The 22,486-nt window shown below is 37.2% G+C and overlaps 2 protein-coding genes across 3 annotated transcripts; one reads left to right on the top strand and one right to left on the bottom strand.

Moving 5' to 3' along the window:
• The first annotated feature begins 1,343 nt into the window (after positions 1–1,343).
• LOC113648883 (small integral membrane protein 11) lies at positions 1,344–4,548 on the top strand. Its single transcript, XM_027156393.2, has 3 exons — positions 1,344–1,719; positions 3,321–3,517; positions 4,350–4,548. Exons 1-2 carry the CDS (start codon positions 1,705–1,707, stop codon positions 3,507–3,509), a joined length of 204 nt encoding a protein of 67 aa, XP_027012194.1. The 5' UTR covers positions 1,344–1,704; the 3' UTR covers positions 3,510–3,517; positions 4,350–4,548.
• Positions 4,549–5,244: 696 nt separating this feature from the next.
• Positions 5,245–22,220, bottom strand: rcan1b (regulator of calcineurin 1b). 2 transcript variants are annotated; one of them, XM_027156392.2, is made up of 5 exons: positions 21,731–22,220; positions 12,578–12,751; positions 12,205–12,364; positions 8,737–8,819; positions 5,245–7,534 (listed from the first exon to the last, which is right to left on the bottom strand). In XM_027156392.2, the coding sequence occupies exons 1-5, from the start codon at positions 21,848–21,850 to the stop codon at positions 7,487–7,489; spliced, it is 585 nt and encodes a 194-aa protein (XP_027012193.1). In that variant the 5' UTR covers positions 21,851–22,220; the 3' UTR covers positions 5,245–7,486. The 2 variants fall into 2 exon arrangements, with proteins under 2 accessions (XP_027012193.1, XP_027012192.1); XM_027156391.2 differs by lacking the exon at positions 8,737–8,819 and having other exon boundaries at positions 21,731–22,200.
• Positions 22,221–22,486: the final 266 nt, after the last annotated feature.

Here is a 22,486-nt window from a genome sequence, read left to right as displayed (position 1 = left end):
ATATCATATAAATACAATAAAACAAAACAAATATAAACAACAAGTCATATTATAATTTTTTTAAATTAACATAAGTTAAAAAAATCCAAGGCAGGGCACGGTGGCTTAGTGGTTAGCACGTTTGCCTCACACCTCCAGGGTTGGGGGTTCGATTCCCGCCTCCGCCTTGAGTGTGTGGAGTTTGTATGTTCTCCCTGTGCCGTAGGTTGATTGGCATCTCTGGAAAATTGTCCGTAGTGTGTGAGTGTGTGAGTGAATGAGTGTGTGTGTGCCCTGTGATGGGTTGGCACTCCGTCCAGGGTGTATCCTGCCTTGATGCCCGATGACGCCTGAGATAGGCACAGGCTCCCCGTGACCCGAGAAGTTCGGATAAGCGGTAGAAAATGAATGAAAAAAATCCAAAACCTTTTCAGGCAAAATGTCATTAAATATGTCCTTAAGTGAAGTAACTTGATAAAAGAGCATTATGCTTGTCTTAAGTCCAGTACAATCTAATAAAATATGTTTGACAGATAAGGGAATCTTACAAAACATACATAAAGTTGGGTCTTCACCTCTAAGCAAAAAAAGCATGGGTTAATTTTTAATGTCCTTATTAAGAGATTCGGAATCTAGAAACATTGTCTGTTTTCCTAACTGTCAAAAAATAATGGGTAACTAGCATGGATTAGCTGCGGTCGTTAACCAAGGACTAAAACAAACCAACGTAAAAAGAAATATAATTTCCTAACATTCAATATCATAACACACATTCTCACTTGTGAAATGTAATCCCTTGCTTTCTGGTTTTTATATTTCTTTTGTTTGAACATCCAAACGCAGCACAGAAGGCTGGCATAGTGCATGAATTTAAAGTACAAGATCACTGTACAAAGATGGCGGCGGTTTTGATGCATTTTTAGGACCTCAAGGCGACATCTATGTACATGTATAAGATATATATGAATGTTTCTCCCATGCATCCTTATATCTTAATACCCAACTTTATTCCTCCTATATAGTGGTTCTGTACCACGATGCATGCTTAGTGTTGAAAACTTTGTGTTGCATTATATGATATGGTATTAAAAATGCAAAATACAATCCAAATTCCAATTTGTAAAATCCAAAGCTTTCTGCATCATTAATCTGATTTAAAGAGCTAGACAATTCAGTTTGTTATGTTTAAACTCCCTCACTTAAACTTGTTATGTGATTGCCGGCTGTGAAAAGTGTGATCCTAGTTTTTTATCTACTGTTAGCACAATACTTATGAATAGAGAAGTGAACCTATTCTCCCCACGTGTTCTAATATGGCGCATGCTCAGAAGTTACGCGTGACTTTTCACAGCGTCACTTTACGTTACACCCCGGAAGAAAGGGAAAATGGCTGCTGAGTGGAGAAACGCCACTAGTGAGACTTCGTGTTGATATTTATATCGTGTTGGTGTTATATGTCCGAAATATTACATGGATTATTTCACAAAGTGTATATAAGGAACATAAAATAAGGCACCATTTCGGACACAGTTGAATTAAGGCGGATTGGTCATACGTGGCTGAGTAAGACATGTTCTGATTGGATCACAGTCTCAGGGGGCGGGGCTTGAGCCATATGTAAGTTAGGAGTGAAAACAGTACCGACTTATAGCAGAAGATCAGGTACGATTGTTCCAGCTGGACTTCTTAGAGATTTGTTTAAGACCTGAAAACAAAGAGACGAAAATGATAAACTGGCGGGTAAGTGAAATACCCACTTCTTTAAAAGTCGTTAATGTGTTTAATGTAGAGCTTTAAAGCCTGAACCAACATATCTGCGTGTCTAGAAACTGCGTGTTGTGTTATACACAGTGTATAAACATATATATAGTGTTATACACAGTGTATAAACATATATATAGTGTTATATACAGTGTATAAACATATATATATATAGTGTTAGTATATAACACTATGTATAAACAAAGTGTATAAACATATATAGTGTTATACACAGTGTATAAACATATATAGTGTCATACACAGTGTATAAACATATATCGTGTTATACACAGTGTATAAACATATATATATATATATATATATATATATATATATATATATATATATATATAGTGTAACACACAGTGTATAAACATATATGTATCGTGTTATACACAGTCTATAAACATATATATAGTGTTATACACAGTGTATAAACATATATATATATATATATATAGTGTAACACACAGTGTATAAACATATATGTATCGTGTTATACACAGTCTATAAACATATATATAGTGTTATACACAGTGTATAAACATATATATATATATATATATATATATAGTGTTATACACAGTGTATAAACATATATCGTGTTATACACGGTGTATAAACCTATATATAGTGTTATACACCGTGTATAAACATATATAGTGTATATACACTATATATACTGTAGTATAAACATATATAGTCATTATACACAGTGTATAAACATATATAGTGTTATACACAGTCTATTAACATATATAGTGTTATACACATTGTATAAAATTGTATAGTTTTATACACAGTGTATGAACTTGTATAGTGTTATACACAATGTATAAACTTGTATAGTGTTATACACAGTGTATAAACGTGTATAGTAATGAGCTTAAAGTGATTTATGTATAATACAATTCCTTAGTTACACAGTGTCCTGAAAATCATGTATGTTTCATAAACAGACATAGTGTTGATGTTCTGCAATACTGCTCTGCATGTACACAAAGTATCAGTAGTGAAGCAGCTGCTTTCGCCCCACCCCCTCCTTCCTCATGCCCCACCCCCTTCCAGAAAGTCCTCAGCTGTTTTGGACATTTCCAGAATCTTCCCAGCATAACTGTTTATTTGGTTTTACACCAGACAAGCTTTCATAGTATAGTATTTTGTATTGATATACAATGCACATGTTTTGTACAATTACAACAACCACAGACAGTAGATTTCTGAAAGTGTGATTCCCCCCAGAGGCCAAAAAATAGAGTTTCCACCTGTTTTCTTGTGTCTGTGTTCAGCATTGAATTCCTGTCATGTCACTCCACAGTGGTGGATAATAATAACTATAAATCTAATAATAACATTATATATATATATATATATATATATATATATATATATATATATATATATATATATATATATATATATATATATATATATATAATGTAATATAATGTAACAGTATCCTGACTAAATGGGAAAATGTATTTATTTGTTTATACTGATTAAAAATAAGTTTGATGTCAGTGTACTGGTTTTAATGAACATATAATTCCTTAGCAGTTTTTAAAACCCTTTTGTTTTAGGCTTTGGACAACGTTCCTCTGCTGTTGTACATCCTGGCAGCCAAGACCCTTCTCTTGTGTCTTGCCTTTGCTGGAGCCAAACTGTATCAGCAGAAGAAGGAACAAGCAGCCCTAACACAGCAGTTAGAGATGAAGAGAAAAATTGCACAGGAAACACAGGAACTTCTTGACAACAAGAAGGATGACTGAACATTTGGGTATGCTAGAGAAAGCAGGATAAAAAATTGAGCAGTGTTTCTGTTTTAAGTTAAGAGCTATGAACAAAGATTTGTGCCCGTTTTCAACACATGAGCATTATAGGCTTTATGTTTAAACCAGTCTTTCCTGGAAGAGTATGCACTGAAGAAAGGGTAAAGTTATCACACTTCATAATTTCTTAAATGTTATTGCCGTTAAGGAAATGCTTTTTGGTTTTGCAGAATTCGCAGCCTGGTGTAGCAGTGCAGCTTCGGGGAAATTTAATAAATAATCATTTATATACGGTATATCACTCTAGACATGATGCTGCAGTCCAGTGGAAGGCTCTGTAAATGTATGGAAAAGGTGTTGAGTAGTTTGGGGATTGATCCATGATATGGAACAATGAAACATGTTGGAAAAGTACAATTAACAACATTTTTCATCTTTTTTTTTGTTTACTCTGAGATCAGTTATTGTCTACAGTTATTGTGCTGCTAGCTGAAATAACATCAGTCGACTGAGGCAACAATAATATATCAATTACTAGAGCTACTGTCATCTAGTGATGGTTAAATGAATCTTTATGAAGTATTGAAAACTTTCCACACAGCTGTTTTGAAAATGGTTTGAAAAAAATAATTTTTGAGAGGACAATAAAAACCAAATAGAAATAAATGGCTAATAAGACGTCAAATAATGGAACAGGTGATAGTGTATTACATTTATCAGAGCCATATGCACTTAAAATACTTTGTGGGTGTGTAAATAACCCATGCAGCCTCCTCTTAGTGTTTTTAAAGTTTATTGTACTTACAGTGTATTTCATTACAATTTCCTTTGTTTCCCCAGAGATGTACGGCCTGACCGTCACACAGAAACTGGTGCAATTGAAAAATCTAAAGATGAGGCCTCAAGTGGAGATGTTTCATTCGTTTACGTGGAGCTAGTCAATGTTGCTTGCTACCTCTTTATACTACAAACCTATTTATTATGCTGTAAATTACCCTGTTTGTAATATAAAAAATAAAAGCAAATGGATTCCTTTGGAGCAGTTTTATATACGTTTTTACATTTACATTATGGCTTTTGGCAATAAATACTGCTTCATCCTTGTCTAAAAACTGACATATTAAAAAAGCTTGCTGCCCAACTAATGTTAAACTGTTCTCCCTTTAAAGGGTACTTGAATCTCCCAGAGAAACCAGGCCTCAATATCACTGGATTTCTATTATCGTGGATTTTATAGCCTTCAAACGAGATTTTCAAGCATTAACACAACAAACAGTGCAAGACTGCAGTGACAGGCTTGACTGTTTGATTTGCTATAATAATAATAATAATAATAATAATAATAATAATAATAATAATAATAATAATAGATATTTTAGTAAAGATTCTGTTGCTTTTTAATGAAATTTAAAAGAAGTCAGAATTCTGCTTACTCCACATTGGAATCATGGGTAACTGCACTAGACAGCAGTGTATAGTACTCAGTGTAACCACTCAAGTTTGTTCCTTCCACCTTTAAGAAGCAGAAAATAAAAGTACTTGATTACAATTTACGACGTAATGCATCATAACCTTTCATTAAACTGCATTATTTTATGTTATTGTTGTGGAATTTGAAAGGTAATGAATAGTGACCTGGGAGGTCTGGCAAACAGGTATATGATTTAGAAGAGCATGTCTGAGTTCAACAGATTCAATTCAATAATGACTGAATGCTGAGCAGAGAGGATGGAAATGCATTTTAAAATTTTATTTTCTTTATTCTCTGACAGTGATTTCAGTGACTAATCTCCACAGACAATACAGTACACCAGATCAACAGATCACATGTTATGTAACAGATATGAAGCAACACTCAAGTCATGTTAAACATGTACCACATAATAAGGCATTATTCTTCAAGGGCCGTATTCAGAGCTGCAGACTTGTATTCAAAAGATACATGAATATTTATGTTTATATTGAACATCAGTTTCTGGGAGGATTAGAAAGATTATTCACTTATTTATAATATGTAATTTATTAAAATATGTAGTTCATGGTTCAGAAGATTGGTTTCTTTCATTAACAATGAGTATGATTAATAAAGGGAAAATAAAGAGCTGCCTGATAATGCCAGAAATAAATAAATCTAATCATAGTTGAATATATTGCAAATATATTAAGGCTGATTGTCATAATCGGTATGTGAAAAGATTCCAAATCTTAATAATCACATTAAGACACAACTATGGCAAATGTGTCGGTTTAACAACGGGATTTCATGCAATTTAACCGTCTGCAAATCTATAAATATTAATGATGCAGCCAATTTAATTTGGCATGATTAACTAGATATAGTCTACTATTTTATAGCATTATAACAGCAGCAGAAATCCTGAAGCTTAGTCAGGAGTGAAACTCCAGGTGTGATTAGTTTTAGTGTGGATCGGGATTGTGCTCATATTGTGAACATGGTCAGCTAAATGTAGTAGTGCAGAATCCAGAGTCTGACCCCAGGGTGAAATCAGCTTAACTGCCCCATGGCATCTCTCTTAGGAAAGTGGATCAGGCTTGTAAATCAATTAGCTAAATACACAAAGCAAACAGAAGGGGCATTATTTTCTGTCCAGTGTCACCCAAATGAGGATGAGGTTCACTTCTGAGTCTGGTTCCTCTCAAGGTTTCTTCCTCATAGCATCTCAGGGAGTTTTTCCTCACCAATGTGACCTCAGGCTTCTCATTAGAAATAGATGTTAGAGATAAATATTAACTTAATCTTAAACTTTACAATTTTTATTCTGTGTCTGTGATTCTGTAAACTGCTTCTAGACAAATTGTTAAAAGCGGTATACAGTACAAATAAACTGAATTGAATTAAATAAAGGGCACTCAGGTAGTCAGGTGTGGAGACTCATTATGTGCAGCAAACTAAACAAGCATACTATTACTGTTTTAATGGATGTTTTGATTGTTAGGGATAATTATTAATGTAATTTTAAACTTCATAATCTTTATTCTATGTTTCTAGATTTTTGTAAAGCTGCTTTGAGACAATGTCCATTGTTAAAAACACTATACAAATAATTAGACTTGTATTAAAAGTTAAAAGTAAAAATTTTAATAAGAATTGAAAAGAGTTGAAAACAAGAACACTTCTTCATTTGTCAGAGCAACATAAACTGCAAATATTTGTATTTTTACATTGTAAAGATTTCTAAGGATGTATAATTAGTAATATGTCTGGGTTTTTTCTTTCTTTTTGGTATTATGTGTGGTCTAATCTAGGCCCTGTCAAAAAAAGTCTGGACAATTGCGATTCCACTATTAGCTCCTCGGTATGTGGGCAACTCTGAATTTGGGCCCCAAGTGCATAATAATCAGAGAAAATATGGAAAACTGTAGCAACATTAATAACATTAATCAGTTTTTGCACAATATTAGAACATAGCAACATAGACGGACACAACAGGCTACAACATAATGCCAATAAGCTGCTCTACATTTGTGGCCCCTCAACAGCATAGACAACTTTCACAAATGAAGAAAATGTGTTTTATAAAAACTAAAGTAAGAAAAAAAAAGAAAAAAAAAACGAAACAAAACCAGACAACGCTCTCCAAATGCCACTTTCTCAGTACATGAATGTAAGGCCAAGCAGAAGCGCCTTTTGTTAAATTATATAAACTCAGTTCACTGCCTAATGTATCTTGTTCTACCGTAATAAACCAAATTTACTTCAGAAGCATATGTGATGGTAAAGATCGGACACTCCGTCTCAGTAAGAGGTGCTTGTCTTTGCGGTCTCTGTGGTGACGTGGAGGGTAAAACTAGATTTAAAGTCCAGTTACTAGTTGCCCAGATGGTCCAATAAATTCACTTCTTGACAGCATGAGCATAATCTGGGCGCCGAGTCTGAATAATTTTTGGGCGGGCCCGGGTTCCTCTATCTGTTTCCTCTTCATCATCAGAGATTTCATCTTCACACACATGCACTATCACACTAGGCGTGGTGGTGGTTCCAGTGTGTAACTCGTACTGCTCACCTAAAACAAAACATTATAAGATTAAGAAAAGAAATCAAAATTCATCAGCCCATGCTACGTTCAGTACTGTCCAGTTTTAGTGAGTCTGTGCCCAAAGCCTTAGCTTTCAGTTCTTGGTTGACTGAAGTGGAACCCAACGCGCTCTTCTGCTGTTGTAGGTGATCAGCATTAGACTTCAACATTTCATGAGTACAGAGATGCTTTTCTGCTCGCCTCAGATGTACTTTATGGTTGTGTGATGTGGGGATGTGGTAGCTCAGTGCGGACAGTGTTGGACAACTGAGAAGGTTGTGAGTTTATATCCCAGGTACACCAAGCTGGCCCGTCTGGTCCCCTGAGCAACCCTCAATTGCTCAGCTGGATTATATTAGATAAAAAAGTCGGTCAGGATGGATAAGGGCCTCAGCTAAAAGCTGTAAGTGTATGAGTTACTGTTGCCTTTCTGTCAGCTTGAACCAGTCTGGCCATCCTAGGTTGCTCTTAATTACTCATCAAAAAGGCACATTTTTTGTACCACATCATTCTCTTGAGACTTAACTCTTGAGACTGTTGAGAAATCTTGCGCCTACAATGCAGACACTGCGTTTATAACCTAATATTTTTCAGAATCCACCATATTTACAAGATCTCGCTCCTTGGATCCTGCGCTCTCATGGCAGTGGCCCGTGTTCGAATCCCAGTCAGGGCCCTAACCCAGCCACTGCATAGTTAACTCTCAGTGCCAGTCCCGACCCCCGATAAAAATGGGAGGGTTGTGTCAGGAAGGGCATCCGGTATAAAATCATTGCCAAATCTAATCTGCAGACCACGTGATCCACTGTGGTGACCCTGAACAGGGAACAGCCAAAGGAGAAAAAAACCCTATACTTTTGTGTAGAGTACTTTGCCTCTACATTTCAATTTAAAATTGCTGATTAACAGTTTTACAGTCACTCTCTATGGACCTTAAGAGTCCAAAAACACTCTCTTCATTGTCTTGATGTGTGACTTTACCTGACATGCTTTATGTTGGATTTGGAGACATGAATGGACGAGATGGTATTGAATACCTTGTTCACTGCTTTGATATCAGTTTCATAGAACATTAAACAAAATGTCTGTGCTCTTTAACATGTGCCATGTTGACTGAAGGACAAAAATCGGCAAAATTCACGTGCATGACACAAATACCACATGCATCCAAGAGGTATGATGCCACTCACCAGAAACTGACTCATCAGACTGGAAGCATGTATCTGCGTTGAGTGGGTGTGCCACAGCTGAATCTCGAGGATTTCTACAGTATCTAGGTTTTTAGAAAGCTGTCTAATGTTAGATTAACACTGTATAACAGATATAAGAAATAACTATAAACAGCATGTATGGTGAATATAAAAGGTCTGCACATCCCTGTTAAAAGATAAACCAAGATAAATAATGGTCAAATTGAATAATTCTAATACAAAAGTGAAAAGTTTCAGGAAAAATAAGAAAAAGAAAACCTGATTGGATACAAGTGCACATCATTTACCCAACACTTTGTTCAGCACTTGATACACAGCACTCATTGTTTGTGGACAGATTCGAACTGAACACGTCTTGATTTGGAAATTCTCTTCCACGCAAAAATAAACAAACAAACAAATAAATAAAATAACAAAGGGACCACTAAGTGCAGAACTCTGAGTCGTTCCATATGTTTTCCTTTTTTTTTTTGAAAATATTTCTTCATACAGACGCCAGCAGGTGTTGTGCCAAAACAGATGGCAGCCCAGTAGCAGGTTGCTTCACAGTGGGTGTGGTGTTCTTTGGGTGATAAGCTGTCATATCTATCTTAGGACTCATCAAACCAAAACAAATTTTACTACATGGTTTGGCAACATTTACAGTGCCTTGCAAATGTATTCATACCCACTGCATTTTTCCACATTTTGTCACGCTACAACCTCAAACAAAAATGTATTTTATTGGGATTTTTTGTGATAGGCCAACACAAAGTGGAAGTAAATGGTGTCCAAAATCTTTTACAAATAAATATCTGAAATATCTGAAAAGTGTGATCCCTATGTCACACTGTTGGATCTCAGTTGTCATCATGTCAAAGTGTATGACGGTCAAGACGTGTTGAAATGGGATGCACACACAAGAGGACTTGCGCAGGATTTTATGTCATCAATTCATGACACTTTCAGACCCATATTCTCTCATTAAAATGGCAGATAGCAACAAACAAGAACGATCTGTAGTGTTTGCAGTGTTTTGTTTTTTATCCTTGATAATAACAGATAATTAAAAAGGACATCTTCCCTGAGGTGGTTTGAAGTTGCTAGGCACCCCTATTGGTTCTTGGTTTGACGCTCGCTGTAGATGATGTAGAACACTGCATGTCAAACCAGCAAGCAAAGACTACAGATTTTACAATAGGAATCTAAAAAGATTTTTTAGAGAGAGCTGGGCTTTAAATCCAGTGAAACCAATTGCCTTCAGAAGTCACCAGGTCAGACTTAAAGTTGTGGAGAAGTTTAAAGCAGGGTTTAGTTATAAAACAATATCTCAAGCCTTGAGCAGAAGAAGAAAGCTATTGTTAAATGAAAGCCTCAAAAGGTCCCGTTTGCAGTTTGAGACAAGCCACATGTGGAACACAGCAAACATGTGGAAGAAGATGCTCTGGTCAGTAGGACAGGTCAGTTTCTTCAGCAGGAACAGGGTACCTGGTCAGAGTTAATGGGAAGATGTATGGAGCCAAATACATTTTACATTTACGAAATTTTGCAGACGCTCTTATCCAGAGCGACGTACAAAAGTGCTTAGAAGTCTCTATCGATGAATACACTAGTTCACTAGGTTACAGACTTAGTATACCATTAACCTAAAACTGTTCAGGGTTTTTTTTTTTTACATATACATTCAAGTGTTTCAGGAAGCGGCTGATCTGTTTGGGCATCTAGGGAAAGTTTATTCCACCACCTTGGTGCCAGAACATAAAAGAGTCTTGTCGTATACCTACCTTTTACCCTGAGAGATGGTGGGTCCAGTCGAGAGGTGCAGGGTGAGGAGTGTAGACAAGCAGCAGTGTTTTGAATCTGATGCGTTCAGCTACCACAAGCCAATTGATGGATCGCAGCAGGGGGGTGGTGTGTGAGAACTTAGGCAGTTTGAAAACAAGTCGTGCAGATGCATTTTGGATCATTTGTTGAGGACAAATTATGTCATAGATAGACCTGCCAGCAGTGAGTTACAGTAGTCCAGTCTTGAGATGACAAGAGACTGAATAATTAGCTGAGCAGCTTGTGTGGACAAAAATGGCCGAATTATTTTAATGTTGTAGAGAAGGAACCGACATGAGCGTGTCACATTTGCAACATGCGAGGAAAAGGACAGATGAGTGTCCGTGGTTACCAAGGTTGCAAGCGGTGACTGAAGTGGAGATCAAATCGTTGTGCAGGGATATTGCAAGATCCTGACCCGGGGATGAATCACCTGAGATGATCAGCAGTTCAGTTTTGCTGGGATTGATTTTCAACTTATGAGCCGTCATCCATGATGATATGTCCACTAGACATTCTGAGATCCGAGCAAAAGCCGTGGTATCTGAGGGCGGGAAGGAGAATAAGAGTTGAGTGTCATCAGCATAGCAGTGGTAAGAGAAGCCATGTAAGCAAATAACCTCACCATACAGGGCAAAAGATTGGAGACTGGGGCAGAGGTTCACCTTCCAGCAGGACACCAACCCTATAAACATACAGCCAGAGTTAAATGGAATGATGTAAATCAAAGCATAGTCATCTGTTGGCCCAGACCCCAGACATGTAGGCAATTTTGGATTGACGTTCTGTTGCTGGTAATGTCACTGTGGTGCCAAAGTCTCTCCACGTGTTGATGATGAACTTCACGATTTTCCATGGTACACTTTTTGGAAAATTCTTTTGTACCCCTCTCCTGAGCGACACTACCTGCTTTGCAAGCTCTTTGAGGACCATGGGTTTACCAGGCAGATAAAACCAAGAAACTGTAAAGGAAATCCAGCAGAACCAGCAGATCTGTACTGATTTCAAGTAGATGATCACTACTTTTGAATGTGTTTGAAAGTGTTTGGCTGAGCACAGTTGTCAGGAACGTCTGGTCCTATTCCCTGCCAGACCACCAGAGGCAGGTGTTTTTGCTCATTCAAGGTTGTGTCTTGTTATCTCTAATGTGTTCCTCTATTTATACCTGCCATGTTGCATCAGCCTTGGTTCATCATTGTTGCATGTTGTGCTTGTCTGCGTGTTGTCCTGGATTCTGTTGTATAATGTTTATAGTTTTGTTATGTTGCATGTGAATAAAATGTGTTGAGAACGTCCTGCCTTACAACAGTCACATGCTCCATACCATTTAAATTGCAATCTCTTTTCTTTTTTATTATTAATATTATTTTATCTATTATTATTTTGTTAGAATTGTTTATATTTGTATTTGTTTTTTATATGAATTTTGTTGCTTGCTTTGTCAAATTAAATGTAAAAATTGATTAATAGACAAAAAAACAGCTGTCTAATCTATTTCCTTTTTTAGAAGGTAAGACTAATGTAGCCAAGGCAAATAATTGCCCACACTTTGGCTTAGAATGTATCACCAGTGATAATTGCAGTAAGAATTATTTATGTGGTTCTGATGCTGTACTGATATTGCTTGTTGTTGTTTATTTTTACCTGGACCAAGTTTGGAGACAGCACACAGTAGGTCATAATTAATGAGGGGCGTAGCATCCTGAGACTGCGCCCAGCCTACTGGAGGAGAGGCTGGAGGAGAAATGAGGAACTGCTTGTCTGGCTTTGGGGGCTCTAGACGAGGACTGCCTATATGCACAGACTGAAGGAAGAATAGTGATGGGAAAGAGTGGAGAAAAAAGAAAGATACATTTTTTTATTTTTTATTTAATACGGTCTTAATTAAATTCAAAAAGCCATGGATAACACACACACACACAACTCTTAAGTGGCTCTTTTTAGTTACTAAAGAATAAACTTGGTGAATTACATTCCTGGTTGTGGGTTTATGCTTTTACAGTAAGATTATTTGTACCTGGGCAAAATAGAGGCGCATCTCTTTGCCACTGAAGTCACTCTTGTGAAGGTTCACTCTCGCCTGAGTTGCAGCCACTGCACTGGTGAAGTTAATGCGTACACGGTGAAAGCTTTTGAAGAACTGGAAATACACTCCTGCATCAAACTGATGAAACAGTGTCTCAAACTGGCCCTGAAGATGACAAATAAACAAGAAAAGACAACAAAGATGCTCCTGTTACTTGGTCGAGACAAATGTCTTCTGGAGACTAATCCCTGATATTCTGAATCAGATCTTTTTCAGTGAACATTTGAAGACTTCACCATGTAGGAATTAGTGTTAAGTCTGCAATGAAATAAGAAATGAAACTGACCTGTTAGTTCCTCACTAGCTCTTGGTTGATTAATTCCATTCAACTATAAACTGTAGAAAGGACATTATTCATATTTACATTATTTATTGTCCAGTGTCACCAAATGAGGATGTTTCACTTCTGAGACTGGTTCTTCTCAAGGTTTCTTTCAAGGCATCATTTCAACTCCCTGAGGTGAAATGATGGAGAAACCTTGAGAACATCCAGACTCAAAAGAGAACCTCATCCTCTAAAATGGTCTACCCTGTTGCTAGCAAAACTTCTTTTCTTTTCACTGGCTTGCAACTCCTGTGGCTAGATTGTGGCTAGCAAAACAACAGCATGAATTTCATTGTTAAACTGCCTTACCTGATCTACTGGATGGATGAACACCTCAGCACCAAGTGCAGGCACCAAGATAGAAATGATTGATAGTGGTCTTCAAATTTACTACCAACAAGAGATTAATCCATTAGATTTTCTGGTACAAATGTACAATTTCCAGTACATGTTTGTGAACTCAAACTCTTAATTCTCTGTAAAGAATTAAGAGATGTTCCAGCTCTTTCAGTAAAGTGAAGTTCAGGCAGTTTCTGTTCAATCTGAAATGTTCCTTCCACCACATTTGTTAGCGGTCACGATATCTGCTGCTGAAACAGTTTATAGATTTAGTAATCAGCTAAGCTGGCTCTTCTTCTAATGAATCACTACCCCTGTCTCTCCTTCCACCCGTCTGTCATTCAGTAATTCTATCTTCATTATTCATCTGTCATTTAATATTCCTTCACCTATGTTTTAATTCACTGACCTCAAAGTGTTAAAATACTGAGTAGGAACAAAGCTATTTTATAGCACTTACTAATCCAAAACAGTGAGTGACTGGAAACTAATGGCATCGTTCAGATATCCGGTGAACTTTCTACTCTGTGCAGAAGTCTTTTTACTTCTATTCATGTGTTGGCAGAGTGGAGTTCAGTAAGTTTAGTGAGGCATATTGAATCAAAGATCTGTGATCTATAAAACTTTTTTTTTTTAAATATCCATTATACAGTCCCAAATGTTTGGCCATATCTGATTGTAGGTAGAGACTGAGATGTGTGAGACGTGCCTCAAACATGTGAAAGACCCTGCTGTTTCTGGTAGGACTCTTCTTCTCATTATTATTCTCATTATTATTATGATGAATATATTTTTAATTCTTGGCATTTTTCATTCTTGGCATGCTCAAAAATGGAAGAACACAGGACAGAAGTGTGTGGCATCATGTGCTGGCAAAAGCTTGGTCCTGGATCTTGACCAGGAACTCAACGGAGCCTGAGATATTTTTCTTGATCATAAACACACTGTCTGCATGAACACTGGAAATGAGTTTGATTTAATTTACATTATTTGATTGAAAACATCTTGGTGTCTGTGGAGTTGATTAACCAGCAACAAGTTATTTGTATGTAACAAAACTGAAATTGAGAATATTTAACAAAGTCGGATCTAATACAAGTGTTAAGATCAAGTGTAGGTCATGATTCTCAATAAAGATCAAAGTGTATATAAAGTGTGGTTTTAAGATTGCAGTGGATTCCTATGGACTCACGAATGAAAAAAGCAACCATGTGTGCAGGCTGGAATTATACCTCACCTAAAAGCCTCTAATTAGACCGGTGAGAACTGAAAAGCTTTTTAAAATAGAATTTAATGAGGTCTTGTTGCAGCACGTGACTTGATGCTACACATGACATGTCCAGTGTGAATTGGCTTTAATTAGAAGGCTGTCGGAGTGGCTGTTAGACTGTTTCAGCCAAGCCCTTCAACAGCATGGACTGTATCCACACTCAGGACTATAAGATAAATCTGTATGAACAAATGTAAATGTACAGTACAGCTTTAATTAGCAATGGTTGGTTATCATGCTTTTCAGAACAAAAATGCTGATATCAAATTGTGTCCTTATTAATAAACCTAGCACAATGTCTATGAAATTCTAATCTATTCACATTATATATCCATCACATTACATAACTATATCTGAACTTGTCTCTCATTTTTACACTGTAGTCACTTCTCTAAAGTTTATATTAAACTGCCTAAAAAGACACACTATCTCATGTCTCTGAGCTAAAATGATTATGAAGGCTACTGACCTATTTACCAAAAAAACTCTGAATAAAGGTCTAAAACTCTGTATAAAGGACTAAAACAGGAAAACGACTAAGTTAAGGGGCTGGAACGACAGAGGTCAAAGATATTTTAGAGCTTATTGAATAATTTTAGGTCTCTTTTTCCCCCAAAATAGCTGTCTTAGGAGAAAACATGCAATAAGCTACACAAATATTATAGATGACTACCTTCAAAGACCTATTCTACTACCATGCAGTGTATAAGTAGACCTGATTGTAGCCTAAAGTGAGGGTTCGGCCCCCACAGAGCTCTGAGCTCAACATCATTGAGTCTGTCTGGGATTACACTAAGAGACAGAAGGATTTGAGGCAGCCAACATCTACAGAAGATCTGTGATTAGATCAAGACGTCTGGAACAACCTACCTATGGAGTTCCCTCAAAAACTGTGTGCTAGCGTACCTACTGTAGAAGAATTGATACTGTTTGCACACCAGGTTGGTCACGCCAAATATTCATTTGATTTGGATTTCTCCTCTGTTCATTTACTTTCCATTTTGTTCATTGATAAAAAATAAACTATTAACACTTCTATCTATGAAGGAATTTGTGCTTTACAGCATTTTTACTATACACACCTGACAAAACTTTTGCTCAGTACTTTCCTCGAAAAAGGACTTCACCCAAACTGCATACATTTAACTCTACACAAGCAGGTGGCTTATCATGTGCAATATTAGCATCAGAATGCTCAATGTCTATGTCTTCTCACAACCAATCAGGTGGGTGGGGGAGGCCATTAGGCCAAGCTCAACAACATTTAGAAGAACAAGACTTCACTTGACAGCTGCTTTTCTTTAAAGGGTCATGATGGTGGAATAAGTAATCAAGTATCAAGTTTTACTTAGTGAGCTAAGAATGTTATCAAGGCTAAAGCCAGTAAGCTAACAAAGCTCACTACTGGGAAGGAGTACACCAATGCTGAGAAGCTTTACCACACAAACCGGGCCATCCACATTTGAGGCCATCCATCTTTGAACTACCTAAAATCAAGAGGAGTGGATTGCAGTTATTTATGATGTTTCTAGGTATTAATGAAACTTCTGAGCATAAACTGAACAAATTTAAATTTCATACATAGCCATAAAAAAATGACTTTTCACTCATAACCACCAAGTAATCTTTACTGACATTTGGTTTTATTTAATTAGTTTAAATTTTAATCATCAGTTTTTAAAGTGCCCATTATCATTACTACAATACCCATAATCCTTGTCTTCTTATAGATATTCAGGTGGGAGAGTAAGGCCACTAGTCTTAGCTCATCACCTCTGAGAAAAGCTCTGAAAATCCTGGCAACTTTCAGCTGAATAGACAAAAATAGCTGCTTCAGCACTGTCAACTGTCAACAGTGTTCAGTTTGACATTTCCATTAGCTGGTCAAGCTTCCTGCCGTTAAAGGATTTTGTGCAGCAAAACATTGATACAGGTGGGATAAACAATCAAACAGCAACTCCTTTTTCCTTTGTGGTGTTTCATGCTATGCTATATAAACACCACACCAAGCTTACAGTTGTCTGAATGAGCTAGCTGCTGTCATAGATTAACATTGCTTTTTTGGAAAATAAAAGCACATCATTGCTTAGCAACTGTGTGTATGTATGTGTGTATTCATACACACACACACACACACACACACACACACACACACACACACACACACACACACACACACACACTACACCTAGCTCAACTGTGACAAGATCTCTGAAAACAGTCTATTCACAAAAAAGCACAGATTGACATTTATTCACTTGTAAAGAACGATGCCTTTGAGAGGTTCTGTTCAACAGGTTGGAGGGATATGCTGGCGGGTTAAGCAATCAGATATTTTCTGCCTCTGTGGTGTGTGATCAAGCGAAACCCAGCTAGTTGAGAACATTTACCAGGCTGTAGTCTCCAGATTTCTGACAGAGTTCAAAACATTACGTAGGACCATTTGTTCTTCCCAAGGATATATTGGAAGCAAGGCTGAGGGAGAGGCACAGTATGCAATCTGGTGTGTTGTACCATGCAACACTTTACCCAGCCCGACAATTTCATTCATCCCGCAGTGCGGAACAGTTTTTCATTAGTCACCTCATGCTTCTGTGAGTTCAACACACTTACAGCTCCATACTGAGTTCTTTTTTAAGTGTACCCACTTCTCAAATGGTGATTACTGTGCAGCAGCTAACAAATGCTCAATTTTGACCAACATTAAATTTTATGTTTACTTGACTGCTGTTGCAACTTGACGTATTGTGTGATATATAATAATATAAGTCTATAAAGCAATACTAGTGCTCCCTGTCTCTTTTACTAGTACATTAGAGGATACAGCTAATAACATTTTCCAATTCTTACACATGGTCCTTCCCAGTCCTTACAAATGACCCAAAGCAGCCTCATCTCTTACAGAAGCATGCGTCCAGCTAGTTATGTGCAGAAGCAACAGGGGAAACTGTATGCTGGTGAGTAAAACACAGCTTGAAAAAAAAAAAACAACACTGTTATGTCACGACCATCCTTAGTGTAGTCGTGTGTGAATGAGTTAGGGTTCTGTGCAATTTTGTAAATATTGGTTATGGGGAGAACTGAATTAGGTGTCAGAGCCACTACCACTGATTTGTCCACCTATTATTTGTGCCAACCCACCCTATTATAATTGGATGGAACTGGCCCTATTACACAGTCATGTCCACTAAGTACTATTTACTGACATTTGGATTAAATTGTAGAAAACATAATTGCTCACTTCAGCACTACCTCAGTCTGAAGAATATTACCTCTGCTTAGTCATAGAGTATTAGTCATAAAATATGCAAGACACACAACCATGTCAAACACATGAAGTTCTTTTAAAGCATCATTCATCAACCTTAATTAAGACTGAGCTTGCAGAAACTAAGATATCTATGTGCTTGTTTGGGCACACACACAAAACCTAACTGAGAAAAGAAACCTTTTGCCAACCCACAATGACAACTGTTCATTCTCCACCAAGTGACTGGCAGCAGGCAAGCCTGATACTAATAACTATTATGTTTGATTTTAGCCATGAATTTTAATGTGGCCTTTATTAACACTACCATTCCCAAGGAAAACTCTGCCCTCTTGTATGATGAGTAGATGAACACCCAACCTTTGAGGGCTCCACCTAAACTAACTGGCCGTGCAAGGAGAGCATTAATCAGAGAAGCAGAAAAGAGGCCCACGGTAACTCCCACGGTCCACAGGACAACTATTAGTTGTACACTACACAAATCTGCTCCTTATCCAAGAGTGGCAAGAAGAAAGCCATTGTTGAAAGAGAGCCATAAGAAATCCTGTTTGCAGTTTGCGACAAGCCATGTGGGGGACACAGCAAGCATGTGGAACAAGGTGCTCTGGTCAGGTGAGACCAAGATTGAACTTTTTGGCCAAAATTTAAAACATTATGTGTAGTGGAAACCTAACACTGCATATCACCCTGAACACACCCCCACATCCCCATCGTGAAATATGGTGGTGGCAGCATCATGTTGTGGGGATGCTTTTCTTCGGCAGGGACAGGGAAGCTGGTCAGAGTTGATGGGAAGATGGATTGAGCCAAATACAGGTCAATCTTAAATAAAAACCTGAGACTGAGGCAGAGGTTCACCTTCCAGCAAGACAATGACCCTAAACATACAGCCAAAGCTACAATGGAGTGGTTTAGATCAAATTATATTCATGTGTTAGAATGGCCAGTCAAAGTCCAGACCTAAATCCAATTGAGAATCTGTGGCGAGACTGACACTCGCCATCCAATCTGTCAGAGCTTGAGCTAATTTGCAAAGAAGAATGGGCAAAAATTTCACTCTCTAGATGTGCAAAGCTGGTAGTGACATACCCCAAAAGACTTGCAGCTGTAATTGCAGCGAAAGGTGGTTCTACAAAGTATTGACTCAGTGGGGCTGAATACAAATGCACACTACACTTTTCAGATATTTATTTGTAAAATAAAAATTTGTGTTTGTCTATCACATAAAATCCTAATAAAATACATTTTTGTTTCTGTTTGTAACGTGTCAAAATGTGAAAAAGTTCAGTGGGTATGAATACTTTTGCAAGGCAAAAAGATTTAAAAAGATTTAATTAGAGTTAAATCTATAATGAACTCTGACCTATCCCTCTAAGGCCACGTTCACACTGCAAGTCTTAATGCTCAATTCGGATATTTTGCTCAGATCTGATTTTTTTGTTTGGCTGTTCACATTACCTTTTAAAATGTGGCCTATATCAGATACCAGTGTGAACTGTTTGCTGTTTCAAACTTTTTCAAGTTTTAGCGCATAATTGTCACGAATGTCGATGTAGATTGACGTAAAAGTCGCATCAAATCCGCCTTGGCTGTTCACACTGCGGCCACATTGGGAAAAAATCAGATTTGGGTCTGATTCAGGACCACATATGGAAGTGGCCCAGATCTGATTTGAAAAAATCAGATCTGGGCTTTATTTGAGTGTTCACACTACTCCTGAAGAAGTCTGACCTGGTCACTTGACCCCAAAAAATTCGGATTTGGGCCACTTTTACCTGCTCAGGAGCTCTTGATTGCACAATTCCACTTGACTACATACAGTTGTGGAAAGTATATTAATTATATGCACACTCTCCAGTGAAACCCAAATGAGGATGGGCTCCCTTTTGAGTCTGGTTCCTCTAAATGTTTCTTGCTCATATTGTCTCTGGGAAGTTTTCCTTGCCACAGATTCCTCAGGCTTGTTTATTAGGGATAAATGTTAATTTAATTTAATATTTAGCAGGTTGAAGGAGGAGCAACGATTTATTTCACACCATTCTACACCACGTGGCTCGTCTCTGTTAAGTAGTACAACTGTTCAGTTTCAAACCCAGTGATGCTTAGTGGCAATCAAGCCTGATGGAAAGATACACCAATAATGAGGAGCTGTGCTGCACAGAAATTATTTTACTATTATTCATAGCCATATCATATACTCAGTCATGTCCACTAAACAGAATTTCCTGACAGCGTTAAATGTAGAAAACATAATTACATCACCACAGACTGAAATTCTCCAATAATATTACCTCTCTTTATATAAAATCACATCATCACAAGACACTGTCTACAAGGAGAATTTACTTATTCACTTTGGAAAAAGAGCATAGGATCATGTATAATAGATCATATTAATGAACTAGCTTAAGCAAACTAAAGACTAGCAGAACCAAAAATGATGACGTACACGTTCACAAACACAAACTTGACTGTACTTGAAAAAACTTGAAAAACTTGAAAAAAAAACACAAAGAGGGTGAACCAAAGAAACTTTTACGAAATGCTTCATCTTTCAAAAATATTGCAAAAATGCAATACATTTCAGCCAAACTCAAAATAAATAACACTGAAAACAACCCACACACAAATCTTAAATGAAACCAATTTTTAAAGATGCATATGCAAATCAAGTTTGAAAAGTACTTTAGCATGCTTGCTGATGCCCTGACTGGCAGAGCACACTGTCACACAAAGAAGTTTATCTGTTTGTTCTTTACCCAGTGATACCGGCAGCAATTAAGACTGAGGGAGAGATAGGACCTGCGCTGCATAAACAGAGCTGAGGTCACCAAGGCTTTTTTAATTCTTCTTTTCCTATCTAAAGAGGCCATTCACCATGACCATCCACCATGGAGCTGCCCAAAATCAAGAGGAGGACTGTCAGTTATTTATAGTGTTAACTGACACTTGGATTGAAGTAGAAAAGATCAGCACTACATCAGTCTGAAGCTAGTATTAGTCATACAATATGCATGATACACAACCATGTCAAACACAATCACATCACTATTATATATAGTTTACAAGTATAAAGTGTTTATACTCCTTTTTTTTGTAAACCATCTTCCATCAGCTTTGTTACAAATTGAAGAGGTGCACACACACAAAACCTGACTGAGAAACACAAGGAAGGTGAACCGAAGAAACAAAATTAAATCAGAGATCAAAAACAATGTCCTACTTTAGTGTGTAGGGCAACACAAGGCACTCTAAAGTAATTAATAATAATGATCATAAGTGTTTTAGTTAACCATCTATTTCTAATTTGGCCATTATCACAGCTAATCAGGTTGGAGGGTGAGACGACTAGGCCATTAAGACCCAGAGAAACTAAGGGCTCTTTTTCTTTTTTATAGATAACAAACCACCTTAGACCTTGATTTATAACGATATTACACTTTGATTTGAACTAGTTTTAATATGTATGCTTAACATATCATACTCAGTCAGGTCCACAAGTATTGGAATAAATGTAGAAAAGATAATTACTCATTTTAAACACTATGAGTGATCTATGTATCCATAATGAAATACAGTCTGAATGCAGAATTTTGGTGACTGAGGTCATTTCCTGTCTTATGTATTTGTACAGAGATATTATGGCCATATTTGTGGCACAGAAGATTATTTTATTTTTAAGTATAATAAGCGACATTATTATTATTATTATTATTATTATTATTATTATTATTATTCGCTGTTTACTGACTCATGATGAATCATCACACACTACACTTGCATGTAAATGTCATTGAGATGATGTGACTAGTGAACAGGTTTAAAGGCCCCTCTGTGTTACAGGTGAAGCTTTAGCAGAAGCTATGTGTTGTTATAACCTACCTTTACATGGGTGTCATTAAAGACCTCGTCGGGGACTTTACAGGCGATGAGCGCGTTGGGTTCTTCATCGACCTGCACGTCTGCCGTCGCCGCCCCTTTCCGTTCATCCGACTCCTGCATGACGGATGTAAACAACAAAAATGGTCGAGGCTTCACCCGCTGGAGCCGTTTTGAGGTCAGATAAGACGGGTCTGTTTTAAACAGATGGCTGTGTTCATGCCGCAGTGTTCGGTACAGAGGCGTCTGCGGCCACAACACCACAGTCCGAGCGCTGTTTCATTATTGAGGGACTTTTATAAATCCCCGTACAGTCTGACACAACGGACCACGTCAGTGTTGGTGATGGCACCGAATTAAATTGTTTCCAAAAACGGAAATGACGCCTGTTCATATAAAAGCAATAACAAGTCGAGTTTTAACTGCGTTTCTTCAGCATGTGAACAAAGAGCTCAAGATGCAATCAGAAAAATCCTGTAGTTTTATACCCTGTGTTTTAGGTCTGCTGAGTGAAAAAAAGCAGGTGTTTTCATATTTATGTATTAATTTATTTTACAGCAGCTATAATATTAATGCTAATTGTCTTCATATGTTGAGAGAAAATAAAGTGGATTTGTTTCCGAGGCAAATTAATCACATGTGAACCCTGAAATCACCATAAAACATCAAGCACAAAGAACTGAAAACAATAAATGTTTATTAAACTCTATACCGATGTTCTGTAAAGTCCACAATGTGTAATAGATCATTGACCTAAAT

The sequence above is a fragment of the Tachysurus fulvidraco genome, chromosome 18 (assembly GCF_022655615.1).
Source record: "Tachysurus fulvidraco isolate hzauxx_2018 chromosome 18, HZAU_PFXX_2.0, whole genome shotgun sequence".
In the NCBI taxonomy this organism is placed as follows: domain Eukaryota; kingdom Metazoa; phylum Chordata; class Actinopteri; order Siluriformes; family Bagridae; genus Tachysurus; species Tachysurus fulvidraco.
Note: the sequence above shows the minus strand (reverse complement) of the source record. Positions and strands in the feature narration are given on the sequence as shown.

Coding starts and splice junctions, on each gene's coding strand:
- rcan1b (XM_027156391.2), bottom strand. CDS start 21,850: ATGCAGGAGTCGGATGAACGGAAAGGGGCGGCGACGGCAGACGTGCAG. Junction 12,752..21,730: donor TTAATGACACCCATGTAAAG/GTAGGTTATAAC, acceptor TGTCATCTTCAG/GGCCAGTTTGAGACACTGTT. Junction 12,365..12,577: donor TGCGCCTCTATTTTGCCCAG/GTACAAATAATC, acceptor TTCTTCCTTCAG/TCTGTGCATATAGGCAGTCC.